This window comes from Anolis sagrei, chromosome 6 (assembly GCF_037176765.1).
Source record: "Anolis sagrei isolate rAnoSag1 chromosome 6, rAnoSag1.mat, whole genome shotgun sequence".
Lineage (NCBI taxonomy): Eukaryota > Metazoa > Chordata > Lepidosauria > Squamata > Dactyloidae > Anolis > Anolis sagrei.
This window is the reverse complement of record NC_090026.1, coordinates 57,944,218-57,957,119: the sequence shown is the minus strand read 5'-3', so window position 1 is coordinate 57,957,119 and position 12,902 is coordinate 57,944,218. Positions and strand designations below refer to the sequence as shown.

Here is a 12,902-nt window from a genome sequence, read left to right as displayed (position 1 = left end):
ACCCCCCCCCCCCGAAATTTTTCAGGTAAAAAAAACTGGTTTTCTCATGAATTTTAACTGGTTAACCAAATCCCAATGCTAAGTTTATGAGATGCAAAAAATTAAGAGTCCCTCCAGAACTGCAAGCACTATCTCAAGCAAATATTGACAATTTATTCACACTGTCATTACTTGCAGCAATAGCTGATGTAGTGAAGCAACCAAGCTGAACGGGGGGGGGGGGGGTGTTGAATGCTCTCATTAAGGAGGCCAGACTTGGTGGAGGTGATTGACAGGGGCGGAGCTGCAGGCTATTGAAGGCTGCTCTGCCCCCCTGCTATGCTCTTTGCTTCAGTGTGAGCTAGGAGGCACGTTCCCCCCTCCCCCAAAACTCTGGCGTGTGCTGGTCCATGAGGTCACAAAGAGTCGGAAGCAACAGAAAGAATAAACAACAACAAAATAGCAGACATTGGGATCCACAGTCAGTGTTTGGATGATTGTATATACAGAATGGGAGAAGATTGGGGAAATTATTAGAAAACTCTTTCCGCAAACTGATATTTGGACATTTCTATTAGCATTAAGGATAACTTCCTTCCCTCTTTTGTCAAATAAGAACCTGAGGTGTGCTTTTTGGACAGGACTACGGTGCGAGAGGAAAGCTTTGATTCCTATCCCTGTGTGCTATACTTCCAATTATGATCATCCCTCCATTATTTAATGTTTTAAGAAGACCTAAACAATTGCAAGTGATACATTCAGCACCACATGCAATTTGTTGATGTCCTTGAGAAAAAAATTTACATCACAGGCTGCTTTGAAGCAGAGGCAGATTTTTGGTTCTAAGTCCAGTTTACTGGAACAAGTTTACAGGTTTGGCAGGTGATTTAGGCAGGTGATTTAGGAATTTTTTTTTTTATAATTCCTCATTATTTGCCCATTCTCATGTGTCTTTTTCTCTTTTAACATACCCATATATAACTTCCCCAATTAGCAAAAGCGGAGATGGAACCACAGTGCTGCAAGAGTAACTATGAAGATGTTCAAGCTTTGTTTTTATTTAATTGTGCTTTTTATATAGTTTTGAAAGAATTATACACACATATGAGCTGTTTTTCCCATATACACTGATGGGGGAAATTCTAAGGCACGAATACTTACTTCCAAATTGGCTGCTACAAACGTTAAGATAGTAGGCCATTTTCACCCTTCTATAATTCAAACATTGCATCAATTTATTCTTCTAAATTTGGCTTAATTGAATTTCAGTTTTTATGCTCTCCAGCATGACTAATCAATGAGTGCCAGATTTCACTAGTTTAAATATATCTTTAGCACATATCCACTTGTCTACTTGTACATAAACAAAAAGCATATGTGCAAATCTACATGTATAAAAACAATGATATCTCCATTTTCACCGGTTGTACTTACATGACTTTCTGTTTGCTCTTGATCTTTTCCTTTCTCTGGGTACAGCTCGCTGATTTGGCACTTGCGTGGCAGACTTGACAATGAGATCCATTATCTCATCTGCTGTGTCATCGGTAGCATTAGGTGAATCATCATTGCCAGTGTTCCATGAACCAATGCGACCTGGAAAATGGAAAGCACAGCATTCCCTGGCATGAATCTCTGTTCCATACATGACCTATGTTCTCTATTAATTCCATCTCATCCAAATGTATTGATTAAGCAGAAAGTAGAATAATCAGATTTCAGAAAACAAATAGTCCTGCTTTTGAGAACAATGTGGGGATAATTTTGTGATACATCATGATCTTCTTGCTATCTTTGTTTTTCTACCTCAGTGACTTCAGGCAGCTACTATTCCATTTTGGTATTGAGGACAATGGGGGACACGAAAACAGCCTCCTCGAAGACTGAATAAATAAAGTTGGGCATCCCCTGGGCAATGTTTCTTGTAAATGGCTAATCTTCCCAATCCAAAAACATTGCTTTACAACATTTATGCAATGCTTTTGACACAATATCAAATCAAATCATTTACTTGGTATGTTTGGTACATTAAAAATATAAATATAACTACTGAAGCACAATATGGGTGAGGGAGCAGAAGGGAAGGGGAAACAGGGTAAAAACATACAATGCCCAGATCCATCACCAAATTTTAGATTCAGAGAAGATTACTGGACACACAGTTAACTTTTGGGACTAGTCATTCCCTGACGGATTTTGTATGCTGCTGCACAGAACTTTGCAACATTGTAGGTTGTAGCTGAATTAATATCTGCAAGTAGCATGGAGGTCTAAAATTGTCCTGAATGGTCTGGGTGCTTGTATAACAGAGGTAAGATAAGCCTGGTACGGATATCCCTGTAGAACGGGCACTGGAGGAGCACATGTTCTATTGTTTCTACATGACCCAAGTCACAGGGGCAGATTCTCTCTGGGAAAGGGATCTTCCTGTAGCGGCCTTCGAGTACAGCTGATGGGAGAGCGTGGCATCGAGCCAGGGTGAAAGCCCATCGATGGATGGGAACCTCTAAGTTTGTTAAATATGCCACAGGGGAGGCAAGATATCTGCTATCTTCATTGATAAGGAAGGTTGGAATGACACAATATATATATTGAGTACAAACACAGCCCTTTCTAATTTGGCCTAGGGAACAAGAGAATGTATTAGTAATTCCAATATGGTCTCCTGATATGGTAAGATTGGGTACCCAGGATGGCGATCCCTCCGGATTAATGGTGGCGCTGTTGAACGCCAGGTCTGTCAACAGTAAAACAGCCTTCATCCAGGATTTAATTCTGGAGGAGAGGGCAGACCTGGCGTGCATTACAGAGACCTGGTTGGATGAAGTTGGAGGTGTAAACCTAACCCAGCTTTGTCCACCAGGTTTCTCCATGCAGTACCAGCCAAGATCTGAAGGGCGGGGAGGCAGGGTTGCAGTGGTATAGACCATCTCCCTGACCAGGTGCCCCATCCCACAGTCTTTGCGGACAAAGTCGCTTTGATCCATTCTGACCTGGACACCATGCTAACGGCAGTCTCTGAGGATGTAACATGAGCATCTGCTTGTCCAATTTTGATGAATTCATTTCAATTGGTGAAACCCAAGGATGTGGACAAGATACTTGGAGGAATGAGGGCGACCACAGATGGGCTTCTAAAGGAGGCCAGATGGGGATTAGCCAAGTGGGTGATTAATGTCTCCCTTTGGGAAGGCAATATTCCAGTGAGCTTAAAACAAGCTGTGATAAAACCGGTTGAAAAGGCCATCACTGCACCCCACTCAATTTGTCAACTATTGGCCTGTTTCTAATCTACCCTTTTGGGCAAAGTCCTGGAACGTGTGGTGTCCTCACAACTCCAGGTATTCTTGGAAGACACGGAGTATCTGGACAGGGCACAATCTGGTTTTAGGTGGAACCGAGACAGCCTTGGTCGCCTTTGTTGATGATCTACGTCAGGAGCTAGACAGGGGGAGTGTGTCCCTGTTGGTTCTGCTGGACCTCTCAGTGGCCTTCGATACCATCGACCATGGTATCCTTCTGGGATGCCTCGCAGTGGCTCCGGTCGTTCCTAGAGGGTCATTCCCAGAAGATGTTGTTGGGGGACACCTGCTCGACCCCACAACCATTGTTTAACCATGTTGTTTAACTTCTACATGAAGCCGCTGGGGGAAATCATCCAGAGTTTCGGGGTGTGGTGTTATTTGTATGCAGATGACGTCCAACTCTATCACTCCTTCCCACCTGCTACTAAGGAGGCTGCTCAGATCTTGAACCGGTGCTTGGCCACTGTGACAGTCTGGATGAGGGCGAACAAAGTGACATTGAATCCAGACAAGACAGCGGTACTCCTGGTCGTCTTAAGGCCGAACAGGGCATAGGGTTATAGCCTGTGTTGGACTACACTCCCCCTGAAGATGCAGGTTCGCAGCTTGGGGATCCTGGATTCATTGGTGAGCCTAGAACCCCACGGTGGTCCACGCTCTTGGCCATGGTGGTCCATGCTCTGGTTACATTTCGTATAGACTACTGCAATGCGCTCTACGTGCGGTTGCCTTTGAAAACTGCTCGGAAGCTTCAAATGGTCCAGCATGGGGCAGCCAGGTTACTAACGGGAGTGGCGCTCAGGGAGCATACAACTCTGCTGTTGCGTCAGCTTCACTGGCTGCCAGTTTGCTACCAGGCACAATTCAAAGTGCTGGCTTTAGTCTATAAAGCCCTAAACGGTCTCGGCCCAGTTTATCTATCTGAACCCATCTCTCCCTATGAACCTCCCAGGAACTTGAGATCGTCTGAGGAGGCCCTGCTCTTGATCCCGCCAGCTTCACAAGCACGTCTGGTGGGGACAAGAGACAGGGCCTTCTCTGTGGTGGCCCCTCGGCTGTGGAACTCCCTGCCTAGGGATATTAATCAGACTCCTTCCTCCTGAGCTTTCAAAAAAGAGTGAAAACCTGGCTCTCTGAGAATGCGTTTGGAACCTCAGCATGACCAGATAAACTCAAATCGGAAATGATCTAGGAATGGCTAAGACAATGGAACAGTTGAGGACATGAACAAGAATACATAGTTTTTATAATTTTTACTGTTTATTGCTTTTATGGTTTTTAAATGTATTGTGATGTTTTTGCGTTTTACTGATGTATGTATTTTTATATATGGCATCTAATTGTTGCCGACTTGTACGCCGCCCTGAGTTGCCTTCGGGCTGATATGGGTGGGATAAAAATTACGTAAATAAATAAACAAATAAAAGAATTCTGCTCTTTAAGAATTTTCCTTAATATCCCAAGTTTCTATCATTCCAAATTTCTATCATTCTATCATTTCAAGATAACCCTTCAAAATACAGTTTAGGCCAGTGGTGTCCAATGTTTGGTCTTCCAGATGTTTCAGATTTCCGCTCCAATAAGCCCTGGCCCACTTGTCCAATGGTAAGGAACTATGGGAACTGATCCAAAATTCCCAGAGGACAAAAGTTAGACACTACTGGAAATACAAGCACTGCAAATATTCTTGGTGTTCAGTTTTCAAAGCCACACTCTCTTTTATGCTAGACACGTGGGAACTGAAGGAAAATTTATTTTATTTATTTATTTCTGCTGCTTATACCCCGCCCTTCTCACTCCCGAGGGGGGACTCAGGGCGGCTTACAAAAAGAAGGCACAATTCGATGCCCTTATCCAAATACATACAAATATAAAAACAATTACAATAGTTAAACAATTAACAGATTAAAAACATCAATATATACCACAATAGCACATCAATAAACAGTCTCATGGTCAGTGTTTCGCGTTCCATAGGTCCAATAGGTTTCTTCATTATTTGCCCATCGTTATGGTCTTTCTTTTTAGCTGCCAGAGTTTCCAAAGGCCTGGTCCCACATCCAAGTTTTCAGCTTTTTCCTGAATGAGAGAAGGAAGTCGCTGATCTGATCTCCCCAGGGAGTGAGTCCCACAGGTGGGGGGCCACTACTGAGAAGGCCCTGCTCCTCGTCCCCGCCAGTCTCACTTGTGATAAAGGCGGGGTCGAGAGCAGGGCCTCCCCAGAAGATTTTAGACTCCGAGGTGGGATGTAGAGGGAGATCCGTTCGGACAGATACACTGGGCCGGAACCGTATAGGGTTTTGTAGGTTAAAACCAGCACCTTGAATTGTGCTCGGAATTGGATCGGCAGCCAGTGGAGCTGGCATAACAGGGGGGTGGTATGCTCCCTGTATGCCGCTCCGGTGAGCAATCTGGCTGCCTCCCGTTGGACTAGTTGAAGTTTCTGAGCAGTCTTCAAAGGCAACCCCACGTAGAATGCGTTGCAGTAATCCAACCGGGGTGTGACAAGAGCGTGGACCACCGTGGCCAGATCCGACTTCCCAAGGTACGGGCACAGCTGGCGCACAAGTTTTAATTGTGCGAAAGCTCTCCCGGCCACCGCTGAGACCTGGGGTTCCAGGCTCAGCGATGAGTCCAGGATCACTCCCAAGCTACGAACCTGCGTCTTCAGGGGGAGTGTAACCCCGTCTAACACTGGCTGTAACCCTATACCCTGTTCGGCCTTACGATTGACTAGTAGGACCTCTTTCTTGTCTGGATTCAATTTCAATTTGTTAGCTCTCATCCAGTCCGACATAGCAGCCAAGCACCGGTTCAAGGGCTGGACAGCCTCCTTGGTGACAGGTGAGAAGGAGTGACAGATTTGGACATCATCTGCATAGAGATAACATCTCATTCCGAAACTCCGAATGATCTCTCCCAACGGCTTCATGTAGATGTTGAATAACATCGGGGACAGAATTGAACCCTGTGGGACTCCACACAACAATGGTTGTGGGGCCGAACAGGTGTCACCCAATAACACCTTCTGAGACCGACCCTCAAGGAAGGATCGGAGCCACTGCAAAGCAGTGCCCCCGAGCCCCATGTCCACGAGGCGTCCCAGAAGGATACCGTGATCGACGATATCGAAGGCCGCTGAGAGGTCCAGCAGAACTAACAGGGACACACTCCCCCTGTCTAGTTCCCTGCGCAGATCATCTACCAAGGCGACCAAGGCTGTCTCAGTTCCATGTCCCGGCCTAAAGCCAGACTGTGCCGGATCTAGATAATCAGTGTCTACCAGAAACCCCTGGAGTTGTGTTGCCACCACACGTTCCATGACTTTGCCCAAATAGGGGAGATTGGAAACTGGCCGATAGTTGTCGAATTGGGTGGGATCCAGTGATGGTTTCTTCAACAGCGGTTTTATAATAGCTTGTTTTAAGCTCGCTGGAAACTCTCCTTTCTGTAAGGAGGTATTAACCATCACCTTCACCCACCCTGCCAAACCCCCTCTGACTTCCTTGATCAGCCAGGAAGGGCAGGGGTCTAGGATGCATGTGGTGGGTCGCACCTCTCCAAGGATCCTGTCCACATCCTCAAGCTGAACCAATTGAAAAGAATCCAACAAAACTGGACAAGCAGATGCTCTCGTTACATCCCCAGAGACTGCCGTTAACATGGCGTCCAAACCCGACCGAATCCGCTCAATTTTATCCGTGAAGAATCGAGCAAATGCTTCACAGCGAGCCATCGAGTTATCAGAGATCTCGCTTTTTGGCGGGTTTAACAGACCTCTGACAACTCGGAAAAGCTCAGCTGGACGATTCTGCGCGGATGCAATATTGGCTGTGATGAATATTTTCTGAGCCGCCGTTATTGCCACACCGTAGGACCTTAAAAAGGCATTCAGATGTGTTTGGGCTGACTTGGTGGGATTCTGGCACCACACGCACTCTAGCCTCCTCTTCTTTTGCTTCATCGCTGCCAGCTCCTCAGTGAACCAAGAAGCTGGTTTAGCTCGGTTACTTGAGAGGGGGCGTTCCGGAGCGATTGTGTCAATTGCCCTGGTCAACTCACTGTCCCAGCGAGAGACCAGAGCATCGACAGTGTCGCTAGCCAGGAAGGTGGAGAAATCCCCAAGAGCCGTCAGAAAACCATTTGGATCCATCAATCTCCTGGGGCGGACCATTCTAATGGGTCCACCACCCCTGCGGAGGTTAGAAGGCACAGTTAGTCTAAAACTGATCAGGTAGTGATCGGTCCATGGCAAAGGAGCGATGGTCAGCTCCTCTATCCCGTCACTCTCATCCCATCCTTGCGAAAAGACCAAATCCAAGGTGTGTCCGGCACTATGGGTGGGACCAGATATTAGTTGGGACAGGCCCATGGTTGCCATGGTGGCCATGAAGTCCTGAGCCGCACCAGAAAGAGAGGCCTCGGCATGGATGTTGAAATCTCCCAAGACTAAAAGCCGTTGGGAGCTCAACGCCATGTCCGAGACCACTCCTGCTAGCTCAGGTAGGGAGACTGTAGTGCAGCGGGGTGGTCGGTACACTAACAGAATCCCTATCCTGTCCCGGTCACCTATCCTAAAGCCGGCACATTCAAAGGAAGATGATTGTGGGATGGGGCACCTGATCAGGGGGATAAACTCCTTGTAGACCACTGCAACTCCGCCTCCCCGCCCTCCAAGCCTTGGTTGGTGCTGAACCGAGTAACCTGGTGGACAGAGCTGGGAGAGATTGACCCCTCCCCCCTCGTCCAACCAGGTCTCTGTTATACAAGCCAGGTCAGCTCGTTCTTCTTGAATTAGATCTTGGATGATGGAAGTTTTTCCATTTACCAACCTGGCATTGAACAGCACCACTTTTAGCTTGGAGGGGCCACCAACCTGGCACCTCAGTTGTATCTTGTCAGGAGAGGATTGTTTGATCGCCAAAATGTTATAGTTTGTGGGGGCGGACCTCTTAGGAGGCATTGCAACTACATCCATCTAAATTACTAAATTCAGCTAATTTGGACTTCCAAGAAAATGTTTGAATTGTATTAGTTATCTTTACAACTGCACTGTTTTTCAGTTTTGTGATGTACTACTAAGATAAAAAGACGCATACAATACTACATTAGGAAATGTTCAGTACCAATTATACAAGTTAGCAAAGTTAGCATGCAACTTGTGTATATTAGGAAAAACTGCAAATAAAAATGTGAAAAGTGTGTGAGGGTGTAATTCTAAAGTGACAAAAATGGAAAGAAAGAAAGACAAAAATGGAAAGAAAATACAAAACTAATATGGACTGATAGCAGACTGATTTTTCTTTTTCCCTAATGCTGCACTCTAGTTTATCCTTTTGGCCATACATCAAGCCAATAAGAACTGGCCATAAGGATAATTATTACCCACATACACTTTTAGTGAAATAATTGCCAAGCTGCTTACAACACAAAGGAATGGCTTTATTGTAGTTACATTTTATCTATATTTAGTGCTTTCAAAGTTGAGATATTCACATTGCTGCACATGACAAAATTAACGAACAGCCTTGTACCATCTTAACACTTTTATTTAGTATAAACCTGCATACGTGTGATGCAGTGAGCTACGGTTTATGAATACATAAGCCAAATAAAAACTATATATATTTCTACATTACCAGGAAACTCATTGACACTTTGACAGTTACAAACGAACAATGAATACTCCCTCCACCCAAATTTAGAACAAATTAGTCATCCAAAAATATCACAGGAAAAAAATATTGGGTGTCGAAATTGGATTCAATGTCAAATAATACAAAACAAGTAGAAAGAATGTCTGCATAAAAGAAATGTTCAAGATTTCCATATATTGAGAGTGCCATAAAAAACAGCACTTCCGGTACACTTGGGTAACTGACAACTTTTAAAATTAATTCTTGCTCCACAATCTGTATTCCAAGACTATGTTTTCACACTGTTTGGCAGTTGAGAAGAGAAGTGAATCAGAAGTGACTGGGTATATCAGCAAAAAGGCTGTTGACAAACCTCTTGGAAATTTTCTTCAAGTTTTGAACATTGCATTTGATGTTAAGAATTTCTTTGTGGCTCACCCTTTTCTTTTGCCTTTTCTTTCTCTATCTTAATCTTGAGATTTTTAATAATATGTATTATGGAAAAGCTAATAAAGATATTAAAAAAAGAATTTCTTTGTGGCTTTAAAAATTTGGTAACACTTCACTCAAATTACTAGCAGGCTCATGATCTCATCTGTGCTGGTTTGCTTCCCAGCTTTAGCACAAAAATAAATGCACAATCATGTAATTTGTTCAGAAAGCAAGGAGTATACATTATTTTGGGGAGGACATTTGTCTTGATGTCCGAAATTCTTCAAAGCAAGGATAGTTAGAGTAGTCCAATTCTTTAAATTCTTTTTGATTTCTTTCCATTTACTCTCATAATTATTCTGCATTAATTTTGAGTTTTTAAATGTAGGTTCCCAAATACTTAATTCTTTTGACTATTTGTAATCTAGATATTTCTTTTAATTTTTCTTGTCTTGTTTTAGATATATTTTATATATTTTTTGTAAGTAGCTGTAACTGTTCTGACTCAACTTAGAAAGTTGGGACGTGACCTACCTTAAAGGGCTGGTGTGTGAGCAGCCATTTTGTGGTTCTCAGGGAGCCGCAGCACCAGTGTAGAAGCTATTTGCATGAGAGCAACCTGATTGGCCGGATGCAAATGTACGGATGCCAAGATTTGAAAGATGGGAGAGTCAAGGAATTGTTGAAGGAGCCTAACTGAACATTCTGGAGAGTTGGTTAGTGAGCTAGGGTCAGGGAGGATGTTAGCTGGAAAGCTACTGGAAAAATAGTCAGAAATCTGTTTTTATGTAGGAATGTAACAGTCCTTTTGGAGAAAAGGAAAAGATTGAATGAAAGTTATACTGAAACATTGTTTTGAAACCGCCAAGCATTTATACCTTTGTAACCATTACGCCCTTGCCTCAAAACGCTACAAATGAATAGAGTTACTGTTTTCTTTTAAACAAAGCCTCTTTTTCAATATCTCACCTCCAACTCAAGAAGTCACAAAAGGTGGAAGAAGAGTTAAACGATCCTTTATTCTTGAGTTGTGTGTTTGCACAGGCTGGCAGCCTACCCCCTTCATGACTGTTTTACATCTTTGGTGAGATAAATAAATAAAAGGGCCCTTCTGCCACGCAACAAGTCCGAGTGCCTCACAGTAGCATTGATTTCTCTCTGTTTATTTTGAAACCTGAGACTATTCCTCTATTTTCTGTATCAATTTCTCTAGGTTATTTACCGGGTCATCAAATGTACATATAAGGTCATCTGCAAAAGCTCTCAGCTTATAAGTTTATTTGCCTATTTAAATCCTTTTAAATCTTATCTTCTCTTATGTTATTTAATAGAATCTCTGATGCCAATATAAATATCAGTGGGGATAGTGGACATCCTTGCCTTGTTCCCTTTTGCACTTTCATCATTTCTGCTGCTCATCCATTTATTCAAATCACTGCCTCTTGTTCTTTGTATATTGCCTGAATTGCATTATAAAATAGCATAGCCAATGTCTATCTCTCTGAATACTAGTTTTAAAAAGTCCCAATTCATGTTATCGAAAGCTTTTTCTGTGTCAACTGATAAAATTGCTAATTCTTTTCATAATACTCCAAAACGTTATGTTTCGCGTGTTATCTTTGATATTTCTATTCGGAAGAAACCCAGTTTGTTCTTTTATCCATCTTCCTAAAAATGCCTTCAATCTTTCTGCTGTTTTGTTTGTAAAGATCTTGTAATCTGGGTTTAGGAGGAATATAGGTCTGCAGTTCTTTACATTGGGTCTGTGTTTTCTTTTTGAATCATTGTTATATTTGCAATTTTCCATGAATTCAGGATTTTCCCTCATGCGAAACTTGGTTTATGATTTCCTTTAAGTGTGGTTTTAACTCTGCCTTTAGTTTTTTGTAGTAAATCGCTGTCAATCCATTTGGTCCCGGGGCTTTGTTTGAATCTAATTTTTTGATCACTGTATCTATTCCTTCGTCATTTATATCTCTATTCAGAGCTTCACGTTGGTCATCCGATAGTCTTTGTATTTTCTGTTTCCCTAAATATAGGGTGATATCTTCCTTCTTAATTTGTTCTCTTTATAGAGCTTCTTATAATATATGTTTGTTTATTTATTTATTTACAGTATTTATATTCGGCCCTTCTCACCATGCAGGGGACTCAGGGCGGATTACAATGTGCACACACGGCAAACATTCAGTGCCATAGAAACACAACACATAGAGACAGACAGTCAGAGGCTGTTCAATGTATTGCCGAAGGCTTTCATGGCTGGAATCACTAGGTTCTTGTGGGTTTTTTCGGGCTATAGAGCCATGTTCTAGAGGCATTTCTCCTGAAATGCCTCTAGACTATGGCTCTATAGCCCGAAAAAACCCACAAGAACCTAGTCAGAGGCTATTTAACATTCCAATTTCCTGGCCACCAGGGGAGCTGTCGCTTCACTGTCCATCTGTGACTGATGAAGTACTTTCTGCATTCCCCGCATGCTTTTGCTGGAGATTTTTTATGGCCTTGTAAATTTGTTAAATTAGCCTCCCCACACATAGGTGGTACCTAAATTTCCTACTTGATAGATGCAACTATCTTTCGGGTCGCAAAGGTTGACAACAAGTGACACAAATTGGCAGGGAGCTCACTCTGACCCGGGCTGGCTTTGAACTCATGACCTCCTCTTCGAGAGCTGAGAATGTGTGACTTGCAAAAGAGCTTTTACAGTCAATCAAAAATGTGAACCCTGATCTCCAGAGTCCTACTCCAACAACTATACCATATTGGCTCTCAATAGGTACTTAAATGGTTTGCAAAGAACAGAATCTTCAGCTCTCCACATTTGCAATAGTTGTGGGCATAGGATGCCCATGGAAGTGAAAAAACACAAATAAATACACTGCTATTTTAAATTTGAGAACACACAACTCTAGGACATTCTAGGTCTTCCAACACAACTCTACAGTCTGACATGTGCTGAAGTTGACCATAGAATTGCATTGGAGGATGAAGACATTCCTAGAGAGCTGTTTTCACTATAAATTTTTAGCTCCTTCATCATGACTGGATAATGTTGACCACAAAATTATACACAGACCTAGAAATCCCTGGAAACAACACTAGAAATCAATCCTTGAATAATCAAATCCACAAAAGTCAAGTCCACAAATATGGAGGGATGACTGTAGTATATTCAGGATGCCACAAGGAAAAGGATGCCACATAGAAGTTCACTTTCCCAGCCCAGCTTTTTGTGTATTAATATGAATCCAATCAATCTTACAGATCATATAGTGCAGGGGTGTCCAACTCCTTTTCCGAGGGCCATGTCAGCCTTAAGGTTACCTTCAAAGGGCTGTTTATAATTGTAAGGCTGTGTAAATGTAACTATGTTAACCTGGCATTGAAAGCCTCATGGGCCACATAAAATGATGTAGCAGGTCGGATTTGGCCCATGGGCCTTGTGTACCATGAATCATAGAATCAAAGAGTTGGAAGAGACCCCATGGGCCATCCAGTCCAACCCCCTGCCAAGAAGCAGGAATATTGCATTCAAATCACCCCAGAC

At 43.1% G+C, this 12,902-nt stretch overlaps 1 protein-coding gene across 10 annotated transcripts in view; it reads right to left on the bottom strand.

Annotated features, from left to right (window-relative positions):
* The window catches only part of FHOD3 (formin homology 2 domain containing 3), a 496,353-nt gene that overhangs the window by 15,622 nt on the left and 467,829 nt on the right, over positions 1–12,902 (bottom strand). For all 10 annotated transcript variants that reach the window (XM_060781410.2, XM_060781412.2, XM_060781413.2 and 7 more), the window contains one exon: positions 1,414–1,575. In XM_060781410.2, coding sequence (XP_060637393.2) covers positions 1,414–1,575 — 162 coding nt within the window. The remainder of the gene's footprint in view (positions 1–1,413; positions 1,576–12,902) is intronic.